The 23334-nt window shown below is 38.9% G+C and overlaps 1 protein-coding gene across 4 annotated transcripts in view; it reads right to left on the minus strand.

Annotated features, from left to right (window-relative positions):
• The window catches only part of LOC126284892 (uncharacterized), a 93756-nt gene continuing 70422 nt past the window's right edge, over positions 1-23334 (minus strand). For all 4 annotated transcript variants that reach the window (XM_049984150.1, XM_049984148.1, XM_049984149.1 and 1 more), the window contains exons 2-3: positions 12330-12442; positions 1-1404 (exon numbers count right to left, since the gene is read on the minus strand). In XM_049984150.1, the coding sequence (XP_049840107.1) occupies positions 1080-1404; positions 12330-12442 (438 nt within the window). In that variant the 3' untranslated portion in view covers positions 1-1079. The remainder of the gene's footprint in view (positions 1405-12329; positions 12443-23334) is intronic.

Consider the following 23334-nt stretch of genomic DNA (forward strand, 5'->3'; position numbering starts at 1 on the left):
TCAGTATCACAGATTTATTTTGTTCTTTAAGAGAGTACGAAAACAAGCTTATTTCAAATTATGGGTAAAACGGTTCTCATTAACCGATACATTTTATGTAGTGAAGGATTACTTCAGTAACACAGGGTAGAGGTTAGATAACTAGTAATACAAAGTAGTTAATAATAATTCAACTCTCATATCAGTTCAACACACACTTTTATACTACAATGCTTTTTTTATTTTCTAGAAAACTTTACACCAAAACTCTATGAGCTCGACATCTCACTCATTACAGCGGGATGCTGATTCTGCAATCAGCAGCTCTCACTAATATTAATGTATATACAATAAAGATTTAAACACATTGAGATTAAACTCCTGAACCATTCCTCAGTAGTGTATGAGCTCGCAAAAAACCACATTATTAACAGTTGGTGCACCAGAGATAAAGAGTAGTGTAAGTTGACAGGTGGAAAACAGGTAAGAGGATAGCAACAAACTCTTGAAAAGACTATAATACATATAATAATATAATTTGGAACATATGTTACATAACAGTTATTGAACAAGAAAGAGCAGCACAAGAAAAAAATAAAATAAGGTACTGTACAACAGATGAATGGGAAGTGACAATTCATACCCTAACTTATGGGAGTTGCAGTTTATTTCTGTAAGAGTGACATATCACAACCCAGCAAATGATAAATGAAAGGAATAGCAGCAGGCAGTTACATTATGGCTATGAAGCTGAAAATGTTACAACACTTTAGATTAAAAATAAACGCATATAGTGAGTGCCCAGTACACTACCAAACAACCAGCAAGTAGCATCTTTATAAACTGTGAAATTTACACCTGTAGTCATCCAAGTAACAACTTTAAAAAAAACCACATATACATTTATTACTACATACTCCCTCATTTTGCTTCATAGGTTTACTCTGCCGAGTGACAGTTGTGAAGAGTTTACCCACATTTAGTGAGGGCACTGCGCATGCACGTACACTCATACACTCACTCTCTCTCTCTCTCTCTCTCTCTCTCTCTCTCTCTCTCTCTCTCTCTCTCGCCCCCCCCCTCCCCCTCCATATAAATCTTTATGGTATGAAAATAGGATGGATATCACTCAATTTCAAGCGCCGACAGCAAGATGGACATTCCTTTGAACTCTTCAGAACACTTGTAATACAGTTCTGACAAAACAGATGGCCACAAAGTGTTGACATTACTTGACGACCTTGAGATGGTGAAAAGAATTCCAAATTCTCCAGGCAGATCGGGCATGCACTATTGGCCAAGCTATTCTTCTCTTCACCCTGCTTTGTTTTGTCAGTCTGGAACTCACTGTGGTGGAGACAGCACTTTTTCACATCAGTCACATTTTCTTCGGATGAAGCATTATTCCGAAACGTCGTAGGGAAACTGTAACAACAACTCCAAAATTTGAAGCAAAATTTTGATGCAAACACGTAGGATGAAATGATCATAAATTTTACAAAATTTATTACACAGATTTCAAGTAGCATTAGCGAACACAAAGAGAATGTCATGTTAACAAAAAATTCAAATTTGATAATAATTATCTTCTGCACTCAGGTGAATACACAAACTCTTATTTGATCGAGTAACTTCATTTCATCTTTCATTTGTCAAAATCTATTAACAGAGCCTATTATTTCAGTGTGGGTTCACAACTATGTTATACCCCATTGGCTGTGGCAGCAATTATGAGAAAACTTTATTTTGTGTTTAGAGCGTTTCACAGTATTGTTAGAAGCCCAAGTTTCTGTACAAAGCGATACTACGGTAACCTCTTAATATTTTACTAAAGCCACAACTTTTTCCACTGCTCCATCAAAAGGTTCAAATGATGCAGGACTTCATGGCTAAAATAAACCTATAGCTTATAAGTAAACTCTAGTATGACATGTAGCCACAAATATTTAATTATCTCAAAGAATAAAGTTAAGTAAATATATTTTTATCTCTTTGAGCGTATATGTCGACAATCCAGGTACAAGTTGAAATTCCCACACCACAGTGTCATAGCGCAGCAATAGAGCAGCCAAAACAAAATGACACAGCCCCTTTCCACTCAATGGTCTGCTCCTCTAGCAGCATGCTACGAAACTGTGGCATGTGTGTTTAAAATATGTACCAGGATGGCAGGTATGTACCTGCAAATAGAATAAAAAATTAACTATGTAATTTTCCATTACAGGTGGTGAATGGGAGTCATGCCCAGAGCCGGAGATTATTCCACAACTATCCCTTATCACTGCCCTTTATGTATTACCTATCTTCTGCCAAGAAGGTTGACTACATCTTAGACTCTATATGGATTGATTGATTATTAAAGTTAATAGGGACTAGATGGAGCGGTCATCAGCCCCTTCTTAGTTTACAAATCAAAGCCTCTAATGGATTAAGTTAGGAGATACAGGTGAACAGGCAATTTTATTACTATCATCTGAGGCACCAAACTAGGTAGAAGTATATGCAAGGAAAGACAACCGTAAGCAGCAATAAAACATAAAATGTTGTAAGGGAGGGTGACAGAAAACAAGTTGAAACCCCAGGGATAGTCCTATGGTGGGAGGTCAAGTTTTACACCCACCTGACCACCAATCCCTCAGTCACTGTAAAATCAGAGTGCTGTCTTCGCTGAATAGTAAAAATGTACAATAAGAAACAAATTATGGAAACAATGATCTGTATAAAAGCATACAGAGGTTGAAATAAGTACATGTCATGCAGGTCTACAATTCAGGGGCAGATACACAGTCAATTCAATCTTTAATCATTTCATCTTTGGTGTAAAACACAGCGAGAAGAAGAATCAAGTTAAAATATCAATAAAAAGTAATAAACTACAGTGAGGTGATGGAGATGTGTGGGTCGAAAAGGCAGGGCTCCCCTCAGGACGTAGCTTGTGGGAAGAAATTGGTTTCTGCAACCAACCTGATATGGGAAAATGACTTGAGAATTGGGAAAAGAATACTCTTGGAGAGAGTTCTCTATGTGTTCTCCATTAGAATTGATGGCGGGGGAGGGGGGGGGGGGGCTAAAGGAGCAAATATTGATAGCTGAATGCGTTCCACATGCCACTGCAAAGGGGGGGGGGGCTGTATAATAAACATTGGTCAAGTTCTGTGATCCCTTGTTCTATTAGTTTGCCTAGGTCAGATATTTTAACACCATCCCACAAAGGATTCTGGGCTTTGAAATCATCCAGCAGGAGGAAAAGCAGGGGTAGCTGATAGATCAAGTTAACTATATCTTCACATGCCAACTCCCTGTCTGGAGGGATATAGACATTTCAAAGAGCAAAATCCATATGCATACAACCACAGCTATATGGAGTGAGTGGTAGTTTATTATTAAAAATGCCTGCGAAATAGGGGTGCATGCTTCACAGAACAGAGTTTTTCTGAAAAGCAACACTTAGTACATAAAATTACAGAAGGTATCTGATACAGTAGATAATATGATAATCATCTCGCTTCAAACTGGTGGTGAAACTAACAATTACTACTCCACTGAATGCAGGGCTAATAATCCTGAATTAATTTTACACAAACTTTGATACTGCATGTGCAGACACTTATAGCAAATAGCTACTCTGCAGAGTTTGAATATCTTTGGTTGACATGGTAACAGAATCAATTGTAGTCATTGATCAACACATATTACATGATTGAACTAAATACATTTCTCTTCTAAAGATATGAATTTGCAGCCACAATTGCTAAAGTGGAACAATCCTGCATTAATTTATGTATTCAATTCTTTGGAGGTCAGCTAGGTATAATTCTTGGAACTAAGTAGCAAAATTCGATCTGAAAAACTACACTACTGTCCCAAAATGAAGGCTGCACCACAAGGTAGTTGTATAATTCCATTTGCCTTTGGATTTTTCTGATCTTCTTCCTTCTATTTATTCTCCTTATGGGTTTTATCTCTGGTTGGGAGTTTCAAGATGTACATCTGGAAGGGACACTGAACTAAATGCAATGGTGCCCATAGCCTGTTCTATTATTTACTGGCCGACATCGAACTCTGCAAGGCAGTGCTCATCTGTTGAGTAGGACAACATAGAGGTTACCTTGCATGATGGGGACGGGAGGGTTATGAGTGTGAGGACGCCATTGCAGCAGAGGATGGGGAACGGAAGTCCTTAATGCAGATATAGCGGAACAGGAGGAAGGGGATCATTTGCCCCCACAACCAGATGACTATCACGGCTTGCACTGGAGGAGATGTGAGTGGCTTTACCCTTGCATATTTGCAAAGTTTGTTGTCATTTGAATTTGATGATATTTTTTCCTGTGGTTCTAAACACAAAAGACAGTAAAAAGCTTTGCACTCCTAGGTCTTTGTCTCCTCCTTTAAAATGAGAAACTTCAAATACCAAAGGATTGCCCTCCATGGCTGGTACATATTGGCACCTGGTCTCATTCTACAGCCATCTGCTGTCTCCACAAATGGGTAATTTGTGAGTATGGAGATATGTGCCCGAAATGAAAACAATTAAAGCATCAGCTGGGCTTTTACCTCAAATTGGCATACCATTACTTTTAACTATCTGTTGGTCTTTGTTAGGTGTTGTAAATAAACTGAACACCTTGTTGTTCAAGGTTTGTACACAATTCTTTGTGTGTCAGCAATGTGAAATCATGATACAAATTAACACCCTGGAGCATGTTGATGATCTTGCTGAGATGTCATAGTGACAGGTATGTCACTGAGCTTCTTATAAGGGGGTGGGGGTGGGGGTGGGGGAGACATTGTATGGAACAACTTCATCTTTTACTAATTGATGCTAAACATTTTCATTTTCAGAAAGAACTCACCATGAGTACGGGTACAAACAAGGTAATGAGGGAAGTTTAGCACTGCCAAGGGAGGGGAAAATCTTGAACTCTTACCTTTCTGTGTTGAAACAATATATTCTCTCTGGTGAAACTGCTGGATTTCCGTGGTCATCAGTGTGAGATTCTCCCCATGGGTGCCACCTCGCTGCAGCAACAGCAACCCAGCATGGTAATCATTGTCCAAAATACCCGTGCCCCCAACTCTAAAGGTATATAATCCTTGGCATGCATAAATAGTGTCCTGGCACCAACACAGTGTTGTCAAAGGCTGTGACTACGCGGGTACCTGACAACCAAACCCCCCCCAGTCCCCACCTTCATAGAACAGATTGACACGTGTGTTGGACTGTGAGTGTCAAATGTGTTCTAATCACAAGAGATGCTTATGATATTATTGCACAATAAAATGTACAGAGTCAGAGAAAAGGTATACTCATTGAAATAGTACAGTCAGGGAGTACAATTACAGCTCAGGAAAAAAAAGGAGTATTGCAATAGCTCAGTGCCCCAGGCTCACCACACGCATACTATTAGGGTTATGAGCTCTCTAGGGGATGTTTCATATTCTTTACACTTATTTCTTCATCAGTGTGGACACAAGCCAGTGGATACATACCCAGAGCTAGAGAATTGTAACATCCAGATACACTTGTGTCTTTATTGCTGCTGTTGAGTAAAGATATCAGCTTTTGAGAATCATCATTCTTTTGCTTAACTACAACAAAATTCATTAATCACAAAATATACTATTATTATACGCCAATGAGCCAGAAGACTATGACCATTTGCTTAATAGCTTTTCCATCTTTGATCACTGATTCTCGGGTCTCAGGGATCCCACAGTTGGTTGGTAGGTTTGTGAAGATATGTGGCATTAATAACTATGCACAGGTCATGTATTTTGTGTAAATAACGGACCGCTGATTTGTGTAAGCAGCAATGGCGTCCAATAGCAACCAAGGTGTGTTCCATAGGATTTACATCAAACAAATTTGATAGCCAAGACATCAACATGAATTCAATAGAATGCTCCTCATACTGCTGTAACATAGTTCTGGTTCTGAGATATGGACAACAGGCTATTTTCCCATGTTAAAAACATGGTTTGGATGTTGTTATTTTGATTCATTATAACATTTAAATAGCAGTTAAGATCAATATTCTCACAAAATATCTGTGATTTTTATGTAAATAAAGCAAAAATATCATTAAATATCAAGATATGGTCAGATGATTGAAAATGCTCCGTTACTGACTAATGCTCTGTGCTGTCACAGACTAGGAATAAGACAAAGCTGTATGGGTGTTATACATGCCTTAAATGAAGTTACGAGGTTTTTATGTACTTTTTCTGCAAACAGTTTATTTATTTAGTGATGGAAAAAATAATAATAGCTTTTAAGTAACAGTAGAAAGGAATTGTGTGAATGCTGATAGTGGAAGTCTTGCAAAAGTTAATGCATTTATACTTCACCCATTTAGAGCCATTAAACTCACTCAAAACTAAGGAACTATAGAATTTTTGCAAATGTGTCTGTATATTATAACTAGATTGTCAACTGTCAGTTATGAGCTATATCCCAAAGCGCAATAAATTATTCTTGGCAAAACTTAGTGCAGATTTCCTGTGTTTAACACACATAGGAGAGATACTGTCTCTAGCAGACGATTGGTGGTGCAATGGGTAGTGCATGAGACTGTGGATAAACAGGACTCTTGTTTTTAAAAGTTTTGCATGAAATACAAAAATAGTGTTAGCAAGAGTTGTTTCAATTGTGGGATGTATTATATATAGCTTCACATTAGTCGTAGTCTGAGAAATGGACAACAGAGGATAAATGCATTTCCTCTGCAAACAAGCGATTCACTTTTTTGGAAGCGATCTATGGACATCATATTATAAAATTTGACTGTCTACTGGTCTAACAACTGAGCTACTCAATAATTGAGGTGTAGTTGGGTAAAACAACAATTTTCACAAAGAGTTTAATATTATTGAATGATTCTATTCTTTGTCGTAATAGTGGGAGAGCACATTTCAGAGGTAAGTTAATGTTAACTGCACAGTGAAACAAATTTTTAATTAAGTTGGTGAACTTGTGCATCAATGGGGTGGCAATTTGCCAGTACAGTGCAACCGCATTTTATGCAACTTCTCATTCTATAGAACACTCAAAAACATCTTTCCAGAAGCTTTCATAGATGTATTTGAACAGTATGGTACTACACATCATTTGTAACACATTTTCTGAAATGTAAATTCCAAACCAAGACAGCACTGTGAATTAACATTACGAAAGTAGGAGCAGCGAGCTAGTTAGTGATGTCGCAGGCATCACATGACTTGAACGAAGCATTTTAGTGGGCTTTCAAATTGCTTGGATTTCATTTTGACTTTTATAAAATATTACTGATATTCAAGGAGGAAAAAACATGTTAGGAGCATAAAATGAGGTAAATGATCATTTAAGATGATTTCCAGGAAACAGTCCAACAACCTATTATACTCCTGAAAGATGACATCGCTGTTGGGGAAGACATCAAGCGTAAAGTGATGCCGGAGGTTCGTAGCTGTCAGTGTGTCTTCAATTACTATCATAGGTCCCATGCAAGTGCAAGAGAATGTTTCCCCTAGCATAATGCTGATCCCACCAAATTGTATCCGTTGCACCCTGCACATTTTGAGCCACTGTTCAACCTCGATGACAGCGTTTCTGAAGACGATAATAGACCTAGTGTAATAGGTTTGTTTATAAATAATTATTCTGCTACCAGTCACAATTCCCTTTATTTACTTTTCACATTTCGCATTCCAGGAAACGGTACCCATTTTCAAGTGCGTTTTTTCTGTGCATTATGCCATTTCTATGTAATGTTGTCAATGTAAGAGAGTCTGCTTCATTTAGTTGATGTTACTGCAATATAGAAGTAACACGTGAGTTTTTAGTTGGTTATCAATCTTTTTATGAAGTTAATGGCGAAATTTAGAAGAATTTGTACTTCCAGTTTTCTTATGGTCCATTTGTGCACACACTAAACATCACACACATGTTGCTGTACACTTTAAACATTGAAAATATCTTACATAAACAAAACGGTTACAAAGGTGTTCCTACAAGTAGTGCACAGAGATAACATTATAGGTCTTCCACAGAGTATGATGTGCTTTTGTACAGAGGTTATTTATCTTAACAATTTGGATCATAATTCACTTATATCAATTTTACAATTGTGCTTATTTCTATGTGTTACTATTTTTATCTAAGTATACTATCAAAACATCTGAAGAAATTCACTTTAAAGTTTTTTTGTTTAATATTTTATCTTTATATTTTCCGTAATGTGAATATATCTCCAGTTTTTCTAGCAAATCCATTTTATGTCCTTAATTAGGCGGTGGAGTACACTGACATTTTACTCTATTTTTCCAAATGGGTGTGCCTGCATTATATATGTGTGTTGCTATGGCTGATAAATTTGACAGTCTCTGTGTGTGAAAGTTTCTTGTGTTTCATATATTCTTTTGTTTTATTGTTACAGCTTCTTGTGTGGGTATGTTTGAGTAAAGCTTGGTGATGTAAACATACCCATACAAGAAGCTGTAACAGTAATACAAAAGAACCTTATGAAACACAAAAAAAACTTTCACACACAGATATTGTCATATTTATGGAACTCCTTCAGCTAACCCTAAGTTACAACTACTTTACCTTTAATGGCAACATTTGTGAACAACCAGAAGGCTTATCAATCGGATCATATATATCTGGTAGTATTGCTGACATATACATAAACCACCACCTACAACAAAATTATTTAAGAGGCAAGAACCTTGCTTAAATAAAATAGAGTTTTATAGGAGACATGTAGATGACACACTGCTGTTAGTGAAAGAGGATATCAAAAGACATCACACACATTCTAAATTACTTCAATAATCTACATGAGAAAATTAAATTTACAGTGGAACATGAACAAAATAGGAGCATCAACTTTCTGGACCTAAATATTACCAAGACACAACACCACATGCACATTCAAAATTTATAGGAAAACTGCAATGACCGATACCACAATCCCTCCAAACTCATGTCACCCAAATATCCATTAACAGGCAGTATACAAGCCAATGCTACATATAACAACCAGAATACCATTGAACCAAGAAAACATGCAACAAGAAATAAACACAATGAAAAGATTGGAGTTGCCAATGTTACAATGTTTTCTTGGTTGACATAATCCTAGACAAAGTGAAACAAGACGCAAATGCAAACTGCACCACAAAAGAAAAAGAGAAAAACAAATGTATATCTAGTATCACACACATTGGCAATGTATCACAGAAGATTGCAAATATTTTCAAAAATCACAAAGTAAAAATTGGGTTTTCTACATCTAATAAGCTACAACAAAACTAATACATAATATAAAGTGTAATAATGATCCGTATTCAGACTCTGGACTGTACCAGGTAGCATGCCACAAATGCTCTATTGTCTGCCTCGGACAAACAGGCCGAAATTTCAACACCAGGTACACAGAGCACACAACAGATGCACTACATCAGCCATAGCAACACACATTATAACACAGGACACCCATTTGGAAAAATACAGCAAAATGTCAATGTACTCCACTGTCTAATTAAGGACATAAAATGGATTTGCTAGAAGAACTGGAAATATATTCACATTACAGAAAATATGAAGATAAAAATATTAAACAAAAAACTTTAAAGTGAATTTCTTGAGATGTTTTGATAGTATACTTAGATAAAAATAGTAACACACAGAAATAAGCACATTTGTAAAATTGATATAAGTGAATTATGATTCAAACTGTTAAGATAAATAACCTCTATACAAAAGCACACCATACTCTGTGAAAGACCTATAACGTTATCTCTGTGGACTACTTGTAGGAACATCTTTGTAACCATTTTGTTTATGTAAGATATTTTCTATGTTTCAAGTGTACAGCAAGTTGTGTGTGATGTTTAGTGTATGTGAGACTCTGCACAAATGGACCAAAATTCCTCTAAATTTCACTACTAACTTCACAAAAAGATCGATAACCCACTAAAAACTTGCGTGTTTCTTATATGTTGCAGTAAAGTCAACGAAATGAAGCATTGAGAACATCACATAGGAATGGCCTAATACATACAGAAAACACACTTAAAAATGGGCATCATTTCCCGAAACATGTCGCCTGAAAAGTAAATAAAGAAAATCGTGACTTACAGCAGAAGAATTATTTATTAAAAAAAACCTATTGCTTTCACAGTCGCAGGCTTTCAAACCCTTTATAATGGATCAAATCAGATGACCTAGTGTAGGAAATATGTAATTCAATTGAAGAGCCAAAAAATTTGCATTGGTTGGACGTCGAGTCCTGATGGTCCCTTGCCCACAGCAATCTTAACTGACGAAGTCGCTGTGTTAACATGTGAACATGTGGGGTGGTCTGTTGTGGAGCACCATGTTCAACTACACTCCTGGAAATGGAAAAAAGAACACATTGACACCGGTGTGTCAGACCCACCATACTTGCTCCGGACACTGCGAGAGGGCTGTACAAGCTATGATCACACGCACGGCACAGCGGACACACCAGGAACCGCGGTGTTGGCCGTCGAATGGCGCTAGCTGCGCAGCATTTGTGCACCGCCGCCGTCAGTGTCAGCCAGTTTGCCGTGGCATACGGAGCTCCATCGCGCAGTCTTTAACACTGGTAGCTTGCCGCAACAGCGCAGACGTGAACCGTATGTGCAGTTGACGGACTTTGAGCGAGGGCGTATAGTGGCCATGCGGGAGGCCGGGTGGACGTACCGCCGAATTGCTCAACACGTGGGGCGTGAGGTCTCCACAGTACATCGATGTTGTCGCCAGTGGTCGGCGGAAGGTGCACCTGCCCGTCGACTTGGGACCGGACCGCAGCGACGCACGGATGCACGCCAAGACCGTAGGATCCTACGCAGTGCCATAGGGGACCGCACCGCCACTTCCCAGCAAATTAGGGACATTGTTGCTCCTGGGATATCGGCGAGGACCATTCGCAACCGTCTCCATGAAGCTGGGCTACGGTCCCGCACACCGTTAGGCCGTCTTCCGCTCACGCCCCAACATCGTGCAGCCCACCTCCAGTGGTGTCGCGACAGGCGTGAATGGAGGGACGAATGGAGACGTGTCGTCTTCAGCGATGAGAGTCGCTTCTGCCTTGGTGCCAATGATGGTCGTATGCGTGTTTGGCGCCGTGCAGGTGAGCGCCACAAACAGGACTGCATACGACCGAGGCACATAGGGCCAACGCCCGGCATCATGGTGTGGGGAGCGATCTCCTACACTGGCCGTACACCTCTGGTGATCGTCGAGGGGACACTGAATAGTGCACGGTACATCCAAACCGTCATCGAACCCATCGTTCTACCATTCCATTTACGAAATTTCAATCACCAACTTTCTCTTCCGAACGCGAAAATATTTTGTTGAGCCCAAACTATATAGGTAGGAATGATCATCAAAATAAAATAAGAGAAATCAGAGCTCGAACAGAAACCAGTTTCAGGACTGAAGACCACAACAACAACAGCAGTGGTCGGACAAAATGCGCAGACAGCCTGATATCTTTCAGTTTCTATAAGGAGATCATTAATCAACCGATTTACGAACACTAAGTGTAGGGTACACATTTTAACTTGGTGTATTTTAAATGGCAGTGCATAGTATGCTGCTAGGGAGAGGAGTGGTGCAGAGGAAGCATGTCTTGTGTCTTGCAAGCAGTGTGTACCATCAGTGTGAGCAGTTAGCTTTCTTTTCTGAGAAGGAATTGTAGGTAGCGCTTGCAATGCCCCGGGAATTGCTTCACACAAAAACACACACACACACACACACACACACACACACACACACACCAGATGTTTCACATTCTGACTTACGCATGTGTACCATCAGTGTGAGCAGTTAGCTTTCTTTTCTGAGAAGGAATTGTAGGTAGCGCTTGCAATGCCCCGGGAATTGCTTCACACAAAAACACACACACACACACACACACACACACACACACACACACACACACCCACACACACACACACACACGCACACCAGATGTTTCACATTCTGACTTACGCAATCTATTTTATTACAGGTCTTCAGTATTTCATCATTTTTTGTAGAAACTCTATACAAATATCATGCATAGCAGTACAGATTAATAGGTATGCACCCAAGGAGGAGAAAATACTGTATATATTTCTGGAATTATAAAGCTTACAAATGCATGCCTTGCAATAGCAATGAAAGAAAAAAACAAAATGCGGTTACATCTGAAGACTTGTTAAGAATGTGGGTCAAATAGGGTCTCACACCTAACCCCACAGCATAATAAATAAATTCTAAAAGCTATTTCATCCTTTTATACAGGAAGGTTATCTCTGAACATTAAGTACCGTCTATTGTAGTGATTACTTACTTATTGATTTTTGAAGGACTGTCTGTGAGATCAATGAATGCAACTGTCTTTGGTACAGTTCTTGCCACACGTTTTGAGTGTCTGGGTGTCATAATGCCATCAGCTATAACCTTCTGCAAAAGGGAATACAAATGTAGTAAGAGCAAATACATTCTTATGAAAGCATCAGCATGGTACTTGGAAAGTAAATAAAAATGAACTATTTCAGCATTAGCTCACAGTGTAGTGGATAACCCAATTTTCTGCCTCATTCCCACACATTCAACAGCATCATATACAAAAACTAGTATTAAATTAAATTATATTCAAAACTATAGCTAGTTGATTTCACCACCAACATCTATGGCAAAGACTCTCAGACAATTTGTGATTTTTTTTTTATACTTCAAACGTATTTTTCAATTTATCAGAATAAATAGGGGAGAGAATCCAGATTCACAAGAAAGTATTTTACGAAGTCAAAGCAAGGCAATCACTGCCTGGTAACTAGTACTTTAATAACATAGTTTATTAACAAAGTTGGTAATGAGTTTCGAGGCCATGGCAGTTTGAAATCTGCCTTTTTGCATGTAATAAATGTTTGTTTATTGTTTTTTTCTGCAAATCACTGTTCTTACCCAGAGCTGTACTTTATTTTTATAATGGAGAATGAATTTTCTAGCTCCTTTACACTTATCTTCAGCTCTACAATACCTGCACTTTTTAATGCTTTTGAGTGCATTTTCTTTTTCACTGTCAATTTTCTTAATACAACAATATTATGAAAAGGATAGTTGCTGAGTCGCAGATAACTGCCTGAGACTGTAGTCATGTGTGTAAGAAGTTGCATTTGCGTAAGTGTGTGTGTGTGTGTGTGTGTGTGTGTGTGTGTGTGTGTGTGTGTGTGTGTGTGTGTATTTTTGACAATGACCTTGTTGGCTGAAAGCTTATTTTGTAACAGTCTTTTTGTTGTGCCTATCTGTGACTCAGTGTATCCGCTACACGGTGAGTAGCAACTATCGTTTTTATAATATTGTTACATCCTAGATTTTCCATTGTTTAATTTTCTTAATTTTAGGTACATTGTTTCAGAGCGGGGTTGGCCTATCACATGATCACTTCACATCACTTGAAATGTGTTTGTGAAATACATGTTTCTCCAGTTATATTATGTACACTCTCTTGAGTAGTATAAGATGTTTACTTGTGAAAGAAATAGCTGATCATTCATCACCTGTACATCAGACATTGCTGTAAAGTACTGCTCAGTAAATTATTGTACCAGATTATTATGACAAACTAATGAAAATAAACTGTGGTACAGCAATGGGCACACACATGGCACCACTCTATACCCACCTTTTCATGGACCATATAGAGGAATCCTTCCTAACCACACAGAATCCTGAACTCCTCACATGGTACACATTCACTGATGACATCTTCATGATATGGACTAGGGATCAGGACACCCTGTCCACATTTCTCCAGAACATCAACACCTCCCCTATTTGCTTAACTTGGAACTCCTCAACCCAATAAACCACCTCCCTCAATGTTGACCTCCACCTCAAAAATGGCTACGTCATTACTGCTATCCATACAAACTTACCAATCATCAGCAATACCTCCACTTGGACAGCTGCAATCCATTTAATAATAAGAAATCCCTTCCATACAGCCTAGCCGCTCATGGCTGTCACATCTTCAGTGACAAGCAATCTCTCTTGAAATATACCAAGAGACTCACCAAAACCTTCACAGACTGTAACTACCCTCCCAACCTTGTACAGAAACCGGTCTCTTGTGACTTATCTCTCCAGTTAGCCACTGCCTCCCAAAGCCCATCATTCAGTCACAGGATTTAGTACCACCCAGGACTGGAGTAACTGAATCACATTCTCCACTAGAGTTTTGACTACTACTTGTTGTACCCTGAAATGAGGAATGTTCTACCCACTATCCTCACCATCCCCCCACAGTGGTATTCCACCATCCATCGAACTGACACAATATCCTTGTCCATCTCTAGCCCACCTCTGCTCCCAAACGTTTGTCCCATGGCTCATATCCCTGAAACAGATCTAGACGCAAGACCTGTCCCATACATCCTCCCACTATTACCTATTTCAGCACTGTCACAAGCATCTCCTGCCCCCATCAAGGGCAGGACCACCTGCAAAAGCAGTCAAGTGACCTACCAGCTATGTTGCAGCCACTGTGCGACTTTCTACTATGGCATGACAACTAACAAGTTGTCTGTCCACAGGAATGGCCATCACAAAACTGTGGCTATGAGACAGCTGGACCACCCAGTTGCTAAGCACACTGCCCAACACAATATTCTTAATCTTAATGACTTCTCCACAGCCTGTGCTATGTGGTTCACTAACACGAGCTTTTCTGAATTTTGCAGGTGCGAACTCTGCCTGTAATGTATTCTATGTTCCTGTAACCCTCATGGCCTCAATCTTCAGTAATCATTGTTCTTCACCCACATATCGCATCCCCTTCCCTGTTTTCACTCTAGTACGACACAGTCTTCAATTCCAACTGCCCCCAAAGTTTCTAACTTCTCTCCTCCCCACCCCCCACCCTCCTCTGGATCTCCCAACTGCACCCAGCTGACCTACCTCTGTCTACCTTGTTCCCATATGCTCCCACAAGCAGCACTTTATCGTTCCCTGTCCCTACACTGCCATCCCCCCCCCCCCCCCCAAGCTCATCCTTATCCCCACAATCCAGACTGCTTCTCCCATCATGTACAGTTCCTCACAGCCTGGCCTTGGCAGCCATGACAGTGGTCATGGGTATGTGAGCTGTTTTGTGTGAATGTGTGTGTATGTCGTCCATTTCAGAATAAGGCCTTGTTTGTTAATTGTCTTTTTGTTGTGCCTGTCTGGGACTCAACATCTCCTCTATAAGGTGAGAAGCAATCTACCCTTTTCAAATATTGTCATTATTCCAGCCTGGATTTTCAATTTTTTAGTGAAAAAATGAAAATGTTCGAGTTAATCAATACGGACAAACTACAAGAAAACTGCAGGGTAAGTGATACAACACAGATTTGAAACTCATTGTGTTGCATAGAATTACTAAATAACATACTGTGATTCAGTATGTTTATTGGGATTTTCAAGAACTGGCTGTAAACGATTACTCCAGGGATAAACTACAACTCCTACGTACTGCTCACATCGGGATTGTGAAGATATGATTAGAATAATTACTGCAGGCACAGAGGCATTCAAACAATTATTCTTCCTGTGCTCCAAATGTGAATGGAATATGAATCAGTTCAAATTGGTAATTTTGCACCAATGGTGTGTTGGGGCGAAATGCGATTGACATTTCTGCACACGCCTGTGTTTAGCGTGTAAATGCCGGAAGTTCCATTACTGTATGTCTGTTAGTTATTGTTCAGTGTTGTATTGAGTAAAACGTTGTGTTGCACACTTTGTGAATTTCGAGATGACATAGTTAGAAGAGCAACGTGTCTGCATTAAATTTTGTGTGAAATTCAAGAAAACCTTTAGAGACGAATGAAATGATGCAGGAAACCTATGGTGATGAGTGCTTAAGCAATACTCGGTGTTATGAATGGTTCACATTGATTAAAATGGCCAGATGGAAGTTAAAGGTGATCTTCGTTCAGAGTGCCGAGTGCCCTTCAGTTTCTACTCACGTCAGGAACGACAATGACATTGTGCGTGCCAATCTAAGACTGACTATTCAAGAGATAGCAGAAGAATGTAACAGTTCAGTTGGATCATGTCATGAAATCCTAAAACAGCAGCTTAGAATGCATTATGTTGCTGCCAAGTTCGTCTGATGGTTCACGAGTCATGTGCTGCCTCATCCTCCGTCCTCTCCAGAATTTGCCCCTGGGGACGCCTTTCTTTTATTTCCAAAGTTGAAAACCCCATTGGAAGGATAAAGGTTTGCAAAGATAGACAAGACAGAAGAAAATTCACAGACTGTGCTTCACGTGATCCAGTAATAAACGTATCAAAACTACTTCTGGAAGCGGAAATTTAATAACTACTCCGAATTTTTCTTTTGTTTCCTTTACTGCTTGCTCAATATACAGATTGAATAACATTGGGGAGAGGCTACAATCTTGTCTCACTCCCTTCCCAACCACTACTTCCCTTTCATGCCCCTCGACTGTTATAACTGCCATCTGGTTTCTGTACAAATTGTAAATAGCCTTTCGCTCCCTGTATTTTACCCCTGCCACCTTCAGAATTTGAAAGAGTATTCCAGTCAACATTGTCAAAAGCTTTCTCTAAGTCTACACATGATAGCAATGTAAGTTTGCCTTTTCTTAATTTAGCTTCTGAGATAAGCCGTAGGGTCAGTATTGCATCACGTGTTCCAACATTTCTACAGAATCCAAACTTATCTTCTCCGAGGTCGGCTTCTACCAGTTTTTTCCATTTGTCTGTAAAGAATTCGTGTTAGTATTTTGCAGTGACTTATTAAACTGATAGTTTGGTAATTTTCATATCTGTCAACACCTGCTTTCTCTGGGATTGCAATTATTATATTATTCTTGAAGTCTGAGGGTATTTTGGCTGTCTCATACATTTTGCTCACCAGATGGTAAAGTTTTGTCAGGACTGGCTCTCCCAAGGCTGTCAGTAGTTCTAATGGAATGTTGTCTACTGCCAGGTCCTTGTTTCAACTTAGTTCTTTCAGTGCTCTGTCAACCTCTGCACGCAGTATCATATCTCCCATTTTATCTTCATCTACATCGTCTTCCATTTCCATAATATTGCCCTCAAGTACATCACCCTTGTATAGACCCTCTATATACTCCTTCCACCTTTCTGCGTTCCCTTCTTTGCTTAGAACTGGGATTCCATCTGAGCTCTTGATATTCATACAAGTGGTTATCTTTTCTCCAAAGGTCTCTTTAATTTTCCTGTAGGCAGTATCTATCTTACCCCTAGTGAGATAAGACTCTACATCCTTACATTTGTCCTCTCGCCATCCCTGCCTAGCCATTTTGCATGTCCTGTCGATATCATTTTTGATACGTTTGCATTCCTTTTTACCTACTTCATTTAGTGCATTTTTATATTTTCTCCTTTTATCGATTAAATTCAATATTTCTTCTGCTACCCAAGGATTTCTACTAACCCTCATCTTTTTACCTACTTGATCCTCTGCTGCCTTCTCTACTTCATCCCTCAAAGCTACCCATTTTTCTTCTACTGTATTTCTTTCTCCCATTCTTGTCCATTGTACAGAGTTTCAGGGAGAGCATAAGCGAACAACCTCTGGTTCTTTTAGTTTATCCATGTCCCATCTCCTTAAATTCCCACCTTTTTGCAGTTTCTTCAGTTTTAATCTGCAGTTCATAACCAATAGATTGTGGTCAGAGTCCACATCTGCCCCTGGAAATGTCTTACAATTTAAAACCTAGTTCCTAAATCTCTGTCTTATATAATCTATCAGTATCTCCAGGCTTCTTGCATGTATACAACCTCCTTTTATGATTCTTGAACGAAGTGTTAGCTATGATTAAGTTACGCTCTGTGCAAAATTCCACCTGGTGGCTTCCTCTCATTTCTTCCCCCCCAATCCATATTCACCTACTACGTTTCCTTCTCTTCCTTTTCCTACTATCGAATTCCAGTCATCCATGACTATTAAATTTTCATCTACCTTCACTATCTGAATAATTTCTTTTATTTCATCATACATTTCTTCAATTTCTTAGTCATCTGCAGAGCTAGTTGGCATATAAACTTGTACTACTGTAGAAGGCGCAGGCTTCATGTCTATCTTGGCCACAAAATGCGTTCACTATGCTGTTTGTAGTAGCTTACTCGCACTCCTATTTTTTTATTCATTATTAAACCTACTCCTGCATTACCCCTATTTGATTTTGTATTTATAACCCTATATTCCCCTGACCAGAAGTCTTGTTCCTCCTGCCACCGAACTTCGCCAATTCACACTATATCTAACTTTAACCTATCCATTTCCCTTTTTAAATTTTCTAACCTACCTGCCCGATTAAGGGATCTGACATCGCACGCTCCGATCTGTAGAACGCCAGTCCCCCCCCCCCCCCTTCCTGATAACGATGTTCTCTTGAGTAGTCCCCACCCGGTGATTCGGATGGGGGACTATTTTACCTCCGGAATATTTTACCCAAGAGGATGCCATCATCATTTAACCATACAGTAATGCTGCATGCCCTTTAGTGGATAGTGTTACAATGCCAGATCAGTCAATCATCCAGACTGCTGCCCCTGCAACTACTGAAAAGGCTGCTGTCCCTCTTCAGGAAGCGCACGTTTGTCTGGCCTCTCAACAGATACCCCTCTGTTGTGGTTGCACCTATGGTACGGCTATCTGTATCGTTGAGGCACGCAAGCCTCCCCACCAACGGCAAGATCTATGGTATGGGGGGTGGGGGGGGCTGTGCTATTATAGAAACATAAACATAATTGCATCATGTGATTGGCCGTAGTAGGTACATACAGTAACTATGCAATGCACATTTAAACTGTCACCTATCATCTCTGGCTAAATGGAACTATATCGTTAAGCATAGATTTTATTGTCTACCATTTTGAATGAGCTAAAGATATAATGCAAAGCCAAATAAATGAAGCAGACAAATCACACAAAAATACAGATGATCCTATCACTTTGGTACATAAATATATAAAAATAATGGAGAAGTACAAAAACTGATCAAAATATTAAAGCGAATAACACACACATTATTGGTTGAAAGAGTGTGTACGTCCTCAGCTAGATTAAATGATATCAGTTTCTTAAAATAATGAAGTTGTGCAATTAAAATATGATGTATCAAAACTAGTAAACTGCCTCCTTCGAGTTTGGTTTGATAGATATTTCTCTTTGTAAGCAAGTATTTGGCAAAATGTTTTCACCAGGCTTTACAGAATAAAACCATGTGAACAAACCTGCAACATCACCACTCAGTATATAGGGAGTAAATGATAACTTTTTGCAACATACCACAGAGGCGTAGGTATAGGGGAAGTTGAGAGGACACTTGTGGTCTATCAAATCAAGAAACAAACCTAAAATTGATTCACAATGTACTTGTGGGCAATGGTGTAGCATAATGTTCTGCCTTCATGCCATTAATATCCTTACAAAGAGTGAGAGACATGGAATAGTCCAAGCTAAGCTTTCCCATTAGCATCACAAACTGCGAATTAGCCCCTCTCATGGTGAGTGAGTCACTAAAAAGTGTGGCACCAAAATAAGTTATTCACATTCAGTGAATTAGTGGACATGCATTTGTGCTCTGTGTTTAATATTCAAGGATGATTTTAGCAAGAAAAATAAATGAGTTGCAAACAAGTACGATCTACTAAGCCAGTGGCTTAGGACTGTGAGAGGATATTCAAAATCTCAAGCAATGTGCATGCACTGCAGCTTAGGTATTTTTTGTTGGCCAATTTGAGGTTGTTTCCCAGCCTGACAAACTACAAGTGTCCCTTATCAAACCGATTGTCTTGACTTCCTCTATACCACTGTGGTACACTATAAATAGTTATTGATTATACCTTGTAGTACTGTGTCCACGGAAGGAGGACAGGTGGCAACTGGAGAAGGTAAGATCATTTTCCTCTCAGTAAAGCCTCGTGTGTTACAGTGTTCAGAAGTGCATGGACTTAGTGTCCAACACAGAAAATTCATTGGGGAGGGGGGAGATGGATTACCAAACAGGCATGACTGTCACTCTACCTCATAAATCACTGAATGGTTCAACTATGTCGTGTAACACGAATTTTAAAATTGGTTTTGAGTATAAACTCATCAGATTTCCAGGTTTAATTTCAGACAGTAAAAGACAAGTCTATAGAAGAATTCGGATTTGTAACATGTAACAAGAAAATGCAGTATTCTATGACTACAATATCAATGTCACAATTAGTATCCATCAACTAATACAAATATCTGTGTGTAACATTTTGTAGGGATATGAAGGCGAATGATCAAACATGCTCAGTCATGGATACAGCAGGTGGTAGGTAGATTTCCATTTATTGGTAGAATACTGGGGAAAGACAACCAGCTTACAAAGGAGATTGCTTACAAATCACTCATGCAGTCCATCCCAGAATACTCATAAGTGATATTGAACATAGTCAGAGAAGGGCAACATGAATGGTCACAGATCTGTTTCATCCATAGGAGTGTCTCACAGAGACAATGAAGGAACTGAACTGGCAAACTCTTGAACATAACTGTTCTCAGGAAAGCCTACCTACAAAGTTTCGAGAACTGGCTTTAAATGATGGTTCTAGCAATGTTATTAGTATTGTTTCTTACATGAATGGAATGGGAAAAACTCCAATAACTTCTGCCATGCACTTCACAGTAGTTTGGAGAGTATAAATGTCTATATAACATTTCTCTTTTCCTTATATTCCACTTTTACTTTGTTTCCCGCAGAGACTGAGAAAAAGTCACACCACTAGACGCTGTCTATCAACATGAAATAATGGCAACAGATATGGAGGGGGTGGTGATAATGGGGGGAGGAAATAGTCATAATCTATTTTATCTGTGCTTTCTTCTACCTCACTTCATTATTTGTAGGTGAAATAATAATGGGTGTATTGGTGGACACTGCCTATGTCCTCCAGGAGTAACTAAAACTAAATGGTGGAGCTGTATCCGCACAGTGTAGCACAGTGATGAACAGAACAGATAACTTCAAGAAATCAAGAACTTTATCTAGAAAGTTCAAATGAATTGAACACACATTATAAAGTAAATGTTTTCATTTAAGTACAGGCTGGTTGCTGAGTACACCATATGTTTCAACCACACAACCTGCCACATGGGTAAAATAATTTGCTCTCTGACGTGTATTCAACACACCTGTGTGTCCATAATGTGGGATATGAAGTTGTCTATGTCGACTTTATACTCTACAAACTACTATGAAGTGCATAGTACTACAGTTTCTACCCAGTCCATGTGTAGTTTAATAACCCGATAGATGATATCAATAGCAATCTCGACATGGAAAGAACAATTGCTTACATGCTTCTGTGAATGCTGTAATTAGCCTGATCTTGTCCTTCACAGGTCCTATGAGATTTCTGTCTTAGTACTTGTGTCTGAAACTTTTTAAGTGTTTGTCAGATAGCTGGTGTCTATTTTCAAGTGTTCACCTATTCACATTTTTCAGCATCTCCATGATATCTCCAGTGGGTCAAACAACAAGCATATGACCATGTGTGCTGCCCTTCTTTTTATACAGTCGACAATCCTTGGTATATGTCACATACATGTAAGCAATATTTCAGGATGTGTTGAACGAGTGTTCTGTAAGCATTCTTCTTTGTAGACTGTACACACTTTACCAGCAACCCACCACCAAACTGAAGTCTGTCACCTGCTTTACATACTATGAGGCAAAACTGATCATTCCATTTCATATCTCTACAAAATGTTATACCCAGGCATTTGTAGGAGCTGACTGATTCCAATTATGTCTCACTGTAGTCTTAAGGTACAATGTTTTTTTGCATTTTTGAAGTGCATATTTCTGAACATTTAAATCAAGTTGCCAATCTCTACACCACATTAAAATCTTATGAAGAACGGTCTGAATGTTTATGCAGACTTTTTTTTCTAATCATATTTCACTGTAGATAACTGCATAGTTACAAAAAGCCTGAAGTTAGCAATATTAGCATTATCTATCAGGTCATTAATACACAACATGAGCAGCAAGGTACCAACACACTTCTCTGGGAGCACATCTGAAGGTACTTATATATTTGTCATCAACTCACTGTCTAACGGAACATGCCACATTCTAGCTACCAATTGATTTCCAATCCGATCACAGATTTTGTTCGATACCAATTATTACTGCACTTTCATTAGTATGTGCCGATATAGTACTGAACCAAATGCTTTTCGGAAGTCAAGAAAAACTGTGTCTACAGTTATCTGCTGTGTCTCTAAAGAAAATGGTTTTATGTAAATGTATAAAATTTTCCTCAGCCTCTGCAGTTAGTTTTATCTTTATCATGCTGCCTTTCAAATAAGATTTTAATGAAACTATGAAAGGGTGCAGAAATTTTGAGATTAAAAACCCTGGTATATGTGTGAAAGTTATCACCCTCAAATTTCCCCTCCCTCAATGTCGAGTATGAATGAGTAAACTCATCAAGTTATAATATCATTCTTGTACTGATTGCATATGACATTTGTCTTAGTGTGAAATTTTATATCTGCTGCTTGTTGTGTTTGTTGGACTAAGGGCAGCAATTAGGGTGCAGCAGCCAACATTTTGACATCAGAACAAGTGCAGCAGAGAAATCTCATCGCCAACCACAGCTTCTAGGAATACGCCGAATGGAAAATTCTGTGAACCCAAATTAACAATGGAAAGGAAGAGAACATAAATCTTGAATGTATACTCAATCCCTCTCTCATTCAAAGTCTCTTGCTAACCCTCCTATGAGAGTATCTTATGAGAGATCACTTGTGTACCCAAGTTTGGGAATAAGATATTTTTTTAACACTAAATGCAAGTGTTCTGCTTTGAATAGATTTAATAAACAACTATTTTTGTGGTATATTATGCTTCATGAAATGTACGAGAGTACTTCAAGACAAACCCTGGACATAGCTGAACACAGTTTAACTAATGCAAATTCATACGACATCACTGTAGTTACGTGGTGTGGAGGGAAGGGAAGAAAAACCTGATTCTTTCCCTTATTGCTGTATCATTCGCTTTCTGGTAATGCAATTTCTATCTTTTCATTATTAGCATCAGATATAAGGATACTACTCCCCTTACTCTCCGATTAACCTGCTACATACTTTATAGACAGCCCCATTACAATTAAAGTTCATTTAGAGTTATGTTTGATTCCTAATTTACAATTTCGTCGACATTTATTTGCAGAGAAAAGGTTTCCATTTTTTCTTCCGTGACATAGGTTAACGAATTTTGAGAATTTCACTCTAGAATAAGCTGAAACATAAACAATTCCAG

The sequence above is a fragment of the Schistocerca gregaria genome, chromosome 8 (assembly GCF_023897955.1).
Source record: "Schistocerca gregaria isolate iqSchGreg1 chromosome 8, iqSchGreg1.2, whole genome shotgun sequence".
NCBI lineage: Eukaryota > Metazoa > Arthropoda > Insecta > Orthoptera > Acrididae > Schistocerca > Schistocerca gregaria.